The sequence below is a fragment of the Vombatus ursinus genome, unplaced genomic scaffold, assembly GCF_900497805.2.
Source record: "Vombatus ursinus unplaced genomic scaffold, bare-nosed wombat genome assembly UNPS02009205.1, whole genome shotgun sequence".
Lineage (NCBI taxonomy): Eukaryota > Metazoa > Chordata > Mammalia > Diprotodontia > Vombatidae > Vombatus > Vombatus ursinus.
The window spans coordinates 21,782,332-21,794,045 of record NW_020948983.1 but is presented as its reverse complement, the minus strand read 5'-3'; the positions used below and the strand labels follow the sequence as shown (position 1 = coordinate 21,794,045).

Here is an 11,714-nt window from a genome sequence, read left to right as displayed (position 1 = left end):
AACAAATTGTTTTCTATTAGATTTTGTGCTTCCTTTTCCATTTGGCCCATTTTACTTTTTAAGTTCTCCTCAGTGAGTTTTTGTGCCTCCTTTTCCATTTGGACAATTCTGCTGTTTAAGGAGTTGTTTTCTTCACTGTACTTTTTTTCCAGTTGGCCAATTGTAGTTTTAGGGACTTGTTTTCTTCAGTGTACTTTTTTCCAGTTGGCCAATTGTATTTTTTAAGGACTTGTTTTCTACAGTTAATTTTTGTCCTTCCTTTTGCAAGCTATTGACTCCATCTTGCATACTTCTCATTTCTTTTCCCTGTTTTTCTTCTACCTCTCTTATTTGACTTTTAAAATCCTTCTTGAGCTCTTCCAAGATAGCTTTGGTGCTTCAGACCAGTTCATATTCTCTTTTGAGGTTTTGGATGTGGGTATGTTGACAATGTTGTCCTTTTCTGAATTTCTGCCTTGATCTTCCCTGTCCCCATAATAAGAATCTATGGTCATTGTACATTTCTTTTTGCTCATGGTGTTTGCTGATTTCCTGACTTTTAAAAAAATTGAGTTCTCCTGCTGGAGAGCAGGGGGCACTGACCCAAGCTTCTTGTGCTAGGAGCAAGGGGCCTGGTCACTGGCTTTGTGTGCTGGGGTCTCAGGTGCAGGTAGTTGGAGGCTGGGAGGTTCTGGCAGCTTAACTAGTGTTGGGCTGGAATCAGCAATACTGGAACTCTAGGGGTGCGATGGGGAGTTTGGCCCCTGGAGGATGCCTGCTCACCGGGGCCTTGTGCTCCTTTCTTCGGCTCCTGCTCACCCAGGCCTTGCAGAGGAATGTTTTGCTGCTGCGGGATGTCTCTCAGCCCGGAGTTTTACCTCTTGAAGTTGTGCTTCCCAGAATTTTGCCGAGGCACCAGGACACTTGGCTGCCGGAGAATGCTGTGGCATGTGGTTTTCCAAGCCGGTTTCCACCGGTTCCCCTGCCTGTACTGAGGCACTTGGCAGTACTGGTGTTGGTGCTTGCCTGCTTTACCCCCTTGGGGTTCAGGATCTCCCCCTGATATGCTGAGGTGGGGCTTTCCACTAGCTTACTGGTAAGCCTCCCGTTTTATACTGCTCCCCCTCCTCCACAGCGAGAGGGGCCTTTCCTGTTAATCCCCCTAGCTTCCTGGGCTACAAGACTGCTGCACCCTGTCTTTCCGCTGGTTCAACTGTTCCTGGGGTGATATCTTCTGGGCTCTCAGAGGTCAGTGACGGAGGGTGAGAGTGACTTGACTTCTGGAAGCGGAACTCCCAAGAATGACTTATTTTTATAAATCAGTTCCCTATGTATCTTAGAAATGAGATCTTTATCACAGAAATTTTTGGTGCAGTTTTCCCATTTGCCTGCTTCTCTTCTATTTTAAACTGCATTGGTTTTGTTTGTGTAAATTCTTTTAATTTTATGTAACCAAAATGGTCCATTTTACCTTCTGTTATTTCATCTGTCTTCTTTTTGGTCATGAGTTCTTTCCCTGTCTATGGATCTAACTGGTAATTTCTTTCACACTCCTAATTTATTTATGTAAGTATACTCTATATTTAAGCCATGTACTTATTTGGAGCTTACCTTGGAATAGTGTGAAATGTTGTTCATTACCTAGTTTCTGCCAGACTGCATCCTAATCTTGCACCAAAGACAGTTTAGTAATAAGTGATTTTAAAGTAATACTGGCACAATGCTTTTTTTTTTAAAAGGCTTCACATAATGGTCACACCCTACTTTTTTGCAAAAAAAAAAAAAGGCATAAAATCTACAATGATTATGAGGTGAAATACGGTATTCTCAAGCCTCGTGCATGTGTGTTTCTTAGATCCCCAGCTAAGGCAAGAAGCAGACTATGTCCTTCATTAATCTCCCCATATTATCTTACAGGATTTTACATACAGCAGGTATTCTCCCTAGTGGTTATATTTTGTAAGCTAAGCACTAAAGTCTTTGAGGGCAGGGAGTGAGTATTATTCAACCTTATATTCCAATAGTGCCTCGCTAACACATAGTGCAACTACAAAATCCAACTAAGAATTATTAATAAATATTTAATGCATATAAGGAATTGAGGACATAAAGACAAGAATAAGTTCCTAACCTCAAGGGGCCTAGGCTTTACCGAGAATGGGAATAAAATATGCAAATATAAGCAAACACAAAGTATATACAAATTAATTTCAAGGGGGAGAGTACACCAATAACTGGGAGTAGGGGAGGGGAGGCGAATCAGGAAAGGCCTCATAGAGGTGGGAGCACCTCAGCTGTTTTGAACAAGCTAGGGATGATGCAAGGTAAGAAAAGAATGCATCACAGACATAGGGAACCACTTGTGCAAAGGGATGTTAGTCAGAGACACAGGGTCACGAACAGGGCAGTTATCAGACAAGTTTTCCTAAAATAGAACAAAAGGAAATAATAGAAAATAAAGGTGGGGGTCAAATTATGTAGGTGTTTAAATGACACTGTTATCTCCAAAACTAAAGGGAGCCATTGAAGATCTTTTGAGTAGGATCAGGAGTTACAGTCATGTGTTTCAGAAGTATCAGTTTGATAATTACGTGGAAGATAGATTGGAGAGATTATCTGCAGGAAGACCAATCAGGAGGCTAGTGAAATAGTTTAGATAGAAGTGATGAAGGCCTAAAGGCTGTGTAGAGAGTGGAGAGAAGTGAAAGATATCTTTGTGGTAAAATCAGTAACTGTTTTTGCCTTGTTTTTGTATCCCTGAGCTCAACACAGTGTCTGGCACATAGTTAAGTATTTAATAAATGCTTGCTGATTGACTGCAAATGGTAGGATATGGGAATTAGGTCAAGGATGATTCTAGAGTTGGGAACCAATCAGTCAACCTATACCTAGAGAATGCAGAACTTGCCTGCCACCGAAGATCAAATGAAGGCAGATGACTAGCTCTTCTTGCGTTTTAGGCTTTAGAAATAATTCAACTCCCCCTCCCTGTGATCCTCCCACTACAGCAGAATTATGTCTAGGGCAGGCTGCACATAAATATCAGTAAGGCAACATACAAATACTATCAAGATTTACTTTTATTGAATGTCATGTTCAGGACTGGCTTTACATATATGTAAGTAGAATAGGCATTTGCTTAGCACAGGGAAGATCTTACCTCCTACCACCCCCCAATCTCTCCCAGCCTTGATACCTAAAATTCCAAAGATTTTAATTCCCAAGATTTTTTCCCTCCTTGAAATATAAATACTTCTCAAAAGTAACTCATTTTTCTTTACCAGTCATTTGCACCCTAAGGTAAATTATTTCTTTCAGTATAGCAGCTAACAGAGAAGAGTTTTTTAAGGGAATAAGATACATGGGTTTCTGGGAGTAGGAGGGAGAGGAATACTTAGGGAAGGCAGACTCCTTCACTACAAGAGAGAAAACACTATGAGAAGACTATTAAGGTGGAAATTCCAAGAAGGTAGATTTCAAACAGCTAAAAGAAAGATTTAATTGTCACTGCAATGCTCTTACTCATACTAAGATTAATCATACCCTTTCATAACACTTCTGCTTCAACAAAGTGACTCCTTTTTCACAAAATATTCAAGACAATCTCATAAAAAGTCAAAATGCTACTCTTCTTAGATCATAGGATTGATAGCTGGAAGGGACCTCAGAGAAATCTTCTAGTCTAGCTACCTCATTTTACAGATAGGGATTTCTGAGGTCAAGAGAGTTAAAGTGAACTGCTCAAGTTCAGTCCATTAAAGCCAGCATTTGAACTTCAGTGCTCAGGATTCAAAAATGGCGTGTTTTTTCTACTATACCAAAATTCCTGTTATCAGGCAGGATATAACAAAGGGCAAATCTTTAAGAGCTAATAACCCAAAACTTAAAACGAGGTTACACAGTTACCATTTCCCTTGAGTAAAATATAATTATAATAGCCATCATAATGGAGTTATAAAAATAGAGGAAATATTTTTTAATAGACACAATTATTGTGTTTATACAAGATACAGAAGGTTTCATGTTTGGTAAAGAATAAAACAATGTAAAATAAGTCTAAGCTATCATGTTTCTAAAAATAATAGAGCCAAAATATTGAGTTATGTTTTATATATTGATTGGAAAGAAAGGACTGAAAGTAACAGGTTTAAATTATGCACTGTACTTAATTTCAATCCTGTTTTCAAATGAATAGGAAGAATATTTCTCTCTTGCCCGCCACCAACCAGCAAAGTCATACTACAATATAATGCAAAAAATCAGATCTACACCCACTGAATCCAAAAATAAAAATTCTTTGCTTATTTTACATCTTTATTCTTGTCTTCCTTTTGTTACTAGTATAGAACTCATACCTTTAAAATAGGCATTCACATAGTACGATTATTATTTTGAAATCTTCAAAGTCAAATGAAAGGTAAATCGATTACAAAGTGTTTTCAGCTGCTGTTAAATATGATATTTTACAAGCCAAATATAACTGTCTTGATGAATTATTTCATTAAAGTCTGCAAAATTCCAGAAATAATCACATCCATGTTTACAGAAATTCTTTTAAATTTGAGAAAAAGCAAATGTTTTTCCTATTCCTAATTATGCCTGTGTTACAAACTTACAATTATTGGCAGCTTTACATGGAAAACACATGAAATTCAATGCACTAACAAAATATGAGATAAAGATGAATTTGAGGTAGAAGTTGAACAATGTAGTCCATAACTTCTCTACAGGACTTATCATTCCCAGTTACCATCTAGTTTATTTGTACATGACAGCTTCAAGTTGCCTAATATTATCTATACAAAATCATATACAAAAACATGACCAAACAGAGGAAACAGGCAAGCTGCTGACATATTAGAATTTAACAGGTTTCACTTGATGCTGCTAACATTAATAGTAGCCATAAGGAGGCCGTTGATTATAACCATATTGTCCGTACTGATGATGGTAGTAAGGTTCTTGTCTGTGCTGTTGATAGTTATTACCCCAGGGTCTTCCATGCCACTGATTAGATCTTCTGTCACTTGGCCAACTCTGCCTGCCATCTCTTCCTCGAAAGTGTCTGTTATCTTGCAACCTATAACAAAAAAGGCACCCACAGTTTAACATTCTTTTATAAAGGCAAAAAAATCATTGTCTTGGATTCAACTGTGTCCTCAGTGAAATCTCCAGTTAAATATTCTAGGACAAATTTTTTCTATAATAGAATGTTAAAACACTACAGCTAATCATAAAATTAGCCCAAAGTTCAAATTATATTTAAAAACACAAAGCAAAACCAACTGTACACAGAATAACAAGACCTGTTTTAATTTTATCCCATGTGCTATCACTAATGAGAACTCATTTATATCATGCTTTAAGATTTACCAAATATTTTCTGCACAATCCTATTAAAAAAGAGAGGTAATACTTTGTTACTTGCCTATGCTAAAACATTAAATGTAATTTTTTAAAATTTTATAATCTGGCCCCCCCAATAAAAACAAAACAAAAAGTCCTCTTTTGAGAAAAACCCAAACCTGATGTATTTTTGGGAAACAAATTATCCCCTACTACATTTGTTTAGAGAGAGAAGATATTTAGTACACACAAAATAGATACTGTAAGTTAAATATATTTGAAAAAATTAAAACAAACAAAATATATGTGTAAGGTCTGAGGGACAAGTCAGTTTAAAACCAATTTTTCCAAACCAAGAGACTAGTCAATTATGTTTTCTTTTTGCAAATAGAAGCTCAAAGTCAAATAACAGACCCAATTGACCCTGATTTTGTTTTTCCAAGATATTTACTGAATTATTGAAGCTACTGATTAAATCATGTTTTCTAGGCTGTATTTTATTTCATCAAATATATACATTATTTTAAAAGAGTACCCACAGAGAAGGGAACACACACAAACAGGGAAGTTTTGCTACTATTATGTTAAATTTAATATACACTTAAAAAAATTACATAATAAAAGTTTACAGTTTCATGTATAGTCTTCCTTTTCTATTCTGTATATACTGAAATGTTTATTTATATCTATTAAGGGATTATTTTTAAAAACATTATGTTAAAAAAGAAAATCATACCGATTGCCTCTGTTTCTTTGATTACCACTTGATCTACTATTCCACTCTTCAACAATCGGAGGGGAATCTACAGGGCGTTTCAAGTATTCTTGATACTCAGTATCATCTTCTGTGAATCGATTGGCAAACATCTCTTCAAAATTTGGAACAGTATCAGGAGCGTCAGTCATTCTGAAATCTTTTATAAAATAAAAGTATTAGTTGGACAACATTACGTTTAAAATGCATATCTTTTAAAAACATCTAAGGGCAGCTAAGTGATTTAGTGGATAGAGCTCAAAACTTGGGAGGCAGGAGGGCCTGAGTTCAAATCCTTCCTCAGATATTTACTACTATGTGACCCAGAGTAAGTCACTTAACCTGTTTATCTCAGGTTCCTCATTTGTAAAATAAGGCTAATGATCATACCTGCCTCACAAGGTTGTTGTGAGGATCAAATGAGTTAACATATGCTCTGTAAACCTTAAAGCACTATATGAATGCCAGCCCTTATTATCAGCAGTGGTAATACTAATTTTCTTTCTAATTAGTGAATAAACCAGGTTGCAAAAAGAGATTTTACACAGTCTTGCTCTCAATGGCTGATCATGCCACAGAGGTGAGCTTGGGTTCTCAAAGACAATGCCAGTGTAATGGCACTTGCCAATGCAAGTCCTAACAAAGTGGAAAGCCTTCAAGTAAGAGCCTGGTAGCAGACTGTCACCTGAAGACTAACACTAGATAAATTAAGGGAGGCTTATCACCAGAAACCAGATCATCATATGATGATTTTTTTTTTTGGCCATAATCTCAAACAAAACAAAACAAAACAAAATAAAACCATGCATACTGTACCAAGGTGCAGAGGGGTTAAGATTTCCTCTGGTGAAGGGAAAACCTACACAGAACTGTGGTCACTTGATCCTTGAAAGATTGAAATAGAGTTTGAAAATATTTGAAAAATCTGTAAAAGGGATTTAAAAAGCAAATATACTTAAGTTAAGCCAACTACATTACACAACTGTACCCTATGTACTCATTTCAGATCTTTTATTTTTTTTTTCTTTCTTCATATTACCAATACTCAGCACAGTTCCTGGCACACAATAGCTTTTTAATAAGGGAAGAGTTATAAAGGAGAATATTACGTGGTCTCTCTCTTCCAGGCTATCTCCTGAAAAGATTGAACTGGGGACCCATCCAAACTCAGTTGCTCAAGGCAACCCCTCCCTCTCACCCCTCCTCAAAAAAGAGCCAATATCCCTTTATCCGTAATATTAATAAATACCTGCTGACCCACTGATTGTGACAAATGAAAACTGGCTCTTATAGAGGAGGATATAAACTGTGCACTAAGGTTTGCAAAACTGAAACCAGCTATAAAAAGATGTAATTTGTTTTTGTGCCTCACTCCCCTCACAGAAGTGGTAGTGGTAGATTACGGGGCAAGGTCTATGTTTTGTTCCTTTGTTTGTTTGTTTTTGCTAGGCAATGGGGTTAAGTGACTTGCCCAGGGTAACACAGCTTGTAAGTGTCAAGTATCTGAGGCTGAATTTGAATTCAGGTCCTCCTGACTCCAGGGCTGGTGCTGTATCCACTGTGCCACCTAGCTGCACCTGAGGTCTATGTTTTGGAATATAGTATATATTACGTCCCTTTCTTTTCTAGTCATTGTTATAAAAGAAGGCTTTATTTGGAAATGAACATGATAGACTCTAGAGAAACAAAAGGCATTAATAAAAAATAAAAAAAAAATTGAAGCTAATAACTCCAGGAAGGCAGGGTTAAAAAAAGAATGCCATTTATAGATTGTTTCCATCATATGTGCAAGCTAAGTAATTAGAATTTATAAATGTAAAAACTGCACTCAAGAACCTCCATTCTTTTAAGGTCAATGTAACAATGTACAAATGTAACAGTGGCTAAATGTGCATTAGTGTCACCTGTCAGGGTTTTGCTACCAGTGTTACATTGCTACTCCCTATCATATAATATAATTTGCCTGCTGGAGATGGTTCATTGAATATGCTACCTCACTCAGACTAGAATGGTAAACTATATATAGAATGATGCCCACTGGGCATTCCAGTGGCAGTACAATATGCCATGTAAAGTATCCAAGTCTCAATATCAAATTTTTCATCTTTCTCCAACTCATCCATCTGTAGTGATGGCTGTCTCAAAAGTCAATCTTAAGTGGTCTAGGCAATACAATGTTAGTTACTTAAGCCAGGAAAGAGATAGTAGAAAATATAGATTTGTTATATCAACCAAAGGCTACTGTGTCAGATATCTTTATATAGATAGGATCAACAAATATTTACTAAAAATGTATAATACATGATCCCTGTCCTCAAGGAAGCTCAAATTATTTTTTATTCTTTACAGTTCTAAACTTACATTAAAATAAATCCTCTGGGACTATCATAACGTACTTAAAAGAAAAAAAATGTACCAGTTGTAGAGGAAACAATTTTGGGACTGAGATACTTCAATTTTCATTTAAATTACTTTCTTTTATATTAACACAGCAAGTTCATGACCACATGAGAAATCAAACCCACAAATCCTAATTCAAGTACAAAATATCCATCATTTCTAAACTATATTTTAATTTTCAAGAGTTAACTTCAAAAATAAGCATTAGAAAGAAACCTGAGCCACTCAGCATTCTTTTCTGCTTAGAATTCTTGAAGACTAGTAAAAGTTGATTATGCTAAAATTCTAAGTCTAAGTACTACAGTCACTGAAATTTATATACAATGAAATCACACCTGACAGTAGCCTGGCTCTAGAAGGTAAACCTGATTTAATTTTTTAAGGACAAAGGAGGTTAGAGATTGCCTTCAAGTCTGGAGGGAAGGGGCGGGGAGAAAAGAGGGGATTATGTGGGGGAATTGTATGAGATCTCTTCCTTTCATACTGCCTCCTCTGATGACATGGAGATTTACTCAGATTCATAGACTTAAAGTTTATTCCCTCACACAGCAAGGACTGTGTTCCTTTATCAGTAGCATCAATTCAACAAAATAATTACTGAGTTAATAATAAGTATAAGGTAAAATGAGGAATACAAAGACTAGGTCCTAGCCCTCAAGATACTTAACGTTCTAACAAGGTGAGATCTGCTCTGCCAGAGTACAAGTACTCTAGTAGGCACCTTTCTTTAATCTCTCCTGCTTAAGAAGAGATGATCTTCACCACCACCCCACCAAGCCCTTGCACTTCTACTCCAAGATTTCCACGGCCACTTTGGTCTGTTCTGGCACATTACCATATTATTTAATATGCTTGTATAATGTATCTGACATCCTGGAACACCCTTGCATATCCCCTATGTTATTTTCTATCTGTGATAACGAAGGTTGTACCAAAGAAGTATGCTACTGGAATACATTCTTTTCATTACTATTGTATTTTCTCTTCAGGAGCGCTCAAAACATTTTCACATATTTATTCATATGGTCATTCAAAAGCACAGCAGCATACATCCTAACACTAAAATGGAGGCTCCCATCTAACATAGTTATCAATATTATTGTCATTCTAAAGGCACCAAAACATAAACAGGTAACTTTACCAAGTCCACAGGGCAATACAAAAAATAAAACTCAAGTTTCCTGGTACTCTGATACTTTCAAATCATTGCTCTATCATATACCACCTTCTAAACACAAAAATTCTCTCCATGAAGACTTTTGTTTATAGATTTGAAAGTTTGCCAGAATGTTAACCTGATGCCAGAACCACTATCTTCAGATTACTTAACTTCAAATTATTTAAATCCTCCATCTCCAAATTAGATTAAATTCAAATGATTAAAAATACAAACCCTTACGACAAGCCTACAAAAAAGGTCCTTCAAGTGACCCAATTTCACCCACCATCCAAAGTACTACAACCATCATAGCTTATTAAGGATATACTCAGTATTTAAACTTTTCTAGGAAAATCAGTACATATCATCTTTACCATTAGTTCATTTGCTCTACATTTACTAGGGATGTGTAATGTGTTGTGCTAGATAGGTCTAGATGAATAAATCACATTTCCAGTCCAAATGACTTAAAAACAAAAACAATTTTACCTACCTCGGTGACTTAGGGCTGCTATACAGTTTAGTTGCCTTTTTTGGTGAAGAAACCTAAGCCCTGTATAAGATACATGAAACAATAAACATGAGGAAAGCGCGTGGATCCGTATCAGCTTACACACTACATTTCATTAAAGCCAAGAGTCTCACTAGAGGGCCAAGGGTGCAGTATGTTGGTTCAGTGTAAAGAACGCTACTTACTGGGAGTCTGGGCCCCCAGCTTGCAGTAAGTTTTTCAGATTATTTTTCCGCTGGAATGCACTGGAAGGGTCGGTGAGAGGCGCCCGTCCCCCAAGCTCGCCCTCCAACGGGCCAGGACCCCGGCACCTCCGCAGGGAGCCCTGTTCACACCGGCCACCCGCTGCCCGGCGCGGCCCCGCAGCCCAGGCCAACCCGCGAGCTACGCAGGACCGGCCGTCCCTCCCCCCCTCCCCTACGCCCGCCGCCGCGCACCTCCCCTCCTCACCGTCTCGGTCCTCCGGCTACCAACCTCAGGAGCCACTTCCGGTGCTCGTCCGGGCAACAAGATTACTTCCGGCTGAGCGAGCGATGAACGATGAACGTGCTTCCGCTTCCGCTCTCCATAAGAGGCAGCATTTGTCCTGTGTGGGACGCTTGTATTCCCTCCAGTTGGAACGAAGAGAGTAAAGGGAAAGAGCCCAATGAGTGGTGCTGATGGCACGGGAACGTGGCTTTTAGGAGAGAAAAAGCATCATTTGATAGATTAGAGTGTAAACTTCTTGAGGGCAGGGACTTAAGCCTTTTTTAGGCCCAGCAGGAGGGTGGAACTCTTTGTGCCTATCCAGGGGTGGGGAACCTGTGGCCTCGAGCCACATGTGGCCCTCTATGTCATCAGGTTCGGTTCTTTGACCAAATTCAAACTTAGCAGAACAAATCCCCTTAATAAAAATAAATATATATAAAATTCCCCTTAATGAAAGAAGTTGTTCTGTGAAACTTGGACTGGGGTGGGGGGGGGGGGGAAGCTAGGTGGCGAAGTGGATAGAGCACTGGCCCTGAAGTCAAGAGGACCTGAGTTCAAATCCGGCCTCAGACACATAACACTTACTAGCTGTGTGACCCTGGGCAAGTCACTTAACCCCATTGCCTAGCCAAAAAAAAACAAAAAAAACTTGGACTCAGTCAAAAGGCTGCACCCAACGACCTAGAAGGCCCACAGGTTCTCCTATCTTCATCTATTAGGCTTTCTGTTTCTACTGCCACCTTTTACTGTGTCCAGCACTCTGTCCTTTGCCTCTTTTTGTAACCCCAGTGCCTGACATGTAATAGGCGCTTAATAAATGTTTACTGAAGTAAATTGAATTAAAATCCTTTTCCTCTCTGAAATGCTATTATTCTAGAATTTAAGCTGACTCTTCAAGGCTAAGTGAGATGGATTTATTGAAATACCCCTCCCCTCAACTTGTAACCTGTTTCTATTTAGCTTCCTTCCTGGATCCTTTTTCTTCTACATAAGGAAAGACTTAAAGGGAAAGAAGGGGGTGTGTCTGTGGGGGACATCCCACATTCCTGGGCATTTGTGTTGATGGGCTGGGATAGAAGTTATGGGCCAGTTATGGG

At 38.2% G+C, this 11,714-nt stretch overlaps 1 protein-coding gene across 11 annotated transcripts; it reads right to left on the bottom strand.

The window, feature by feature from the left end:
• Positions 1–3,041: 3,041 nt before the first annotated feature.
• On the bottom strand, positions 3,042–10,662 carry RAMAC (RNA guanine-7 methyltransferase activating subunit). Of its 11 annotated transcripts, none has more exons than XM_027852249.1 (5): positions 10,600–10,662; positions 10,132–10,191; positions 6,891–7,004; positions 6,062–6,239; positions 3,042–5,059 (listed from the first exon to the last, which is right to left on the bottom strand). In XM_027852249.1, exons 4-5 carry the CDS (start codon positions 6,229–6,231, stop codon positions 4,873–4,875), a joined length of 357 nt encoding a protein of 118 aa, XP_027708050.1. In that variant the 5' UTR covers positions 6,232–6,239; positions 6,891–7,004; positions 10,132–10,191; positions 10,600–10,662; the 3' UTR covers positions 3,042–4,872. The 11 variants fall into 11 exon arrangements, with proteins under 11 accessions (XP_027708050.1, XP_027708047.1, XP_027708053.1 ...); XM_027852246.1 differs by having other exon boundaries at positions 6,896–7,004; XM_027852252.1 differs by having other exon boundaries at positions 6,943–7,004.
• Positions 10,663–11,714: the final 1,052 nt, after the last annotated feature.

Coding starts and splice junctions, on each gene's coding strand:
- RAMAC (XM_027852249.1), bottom strand. CDS start 6,231: ATGACTGACGCTCCTGATACTGTTCCAAATTTTGAAGAGATGTTTGCC. Junction 5,060..6,061: donor CAAAGAAACAGAGGCAATCG/GTATGATTTTCT, acceptor TTTTTGTTATAG/GTTGCAAGATAACAGACACT.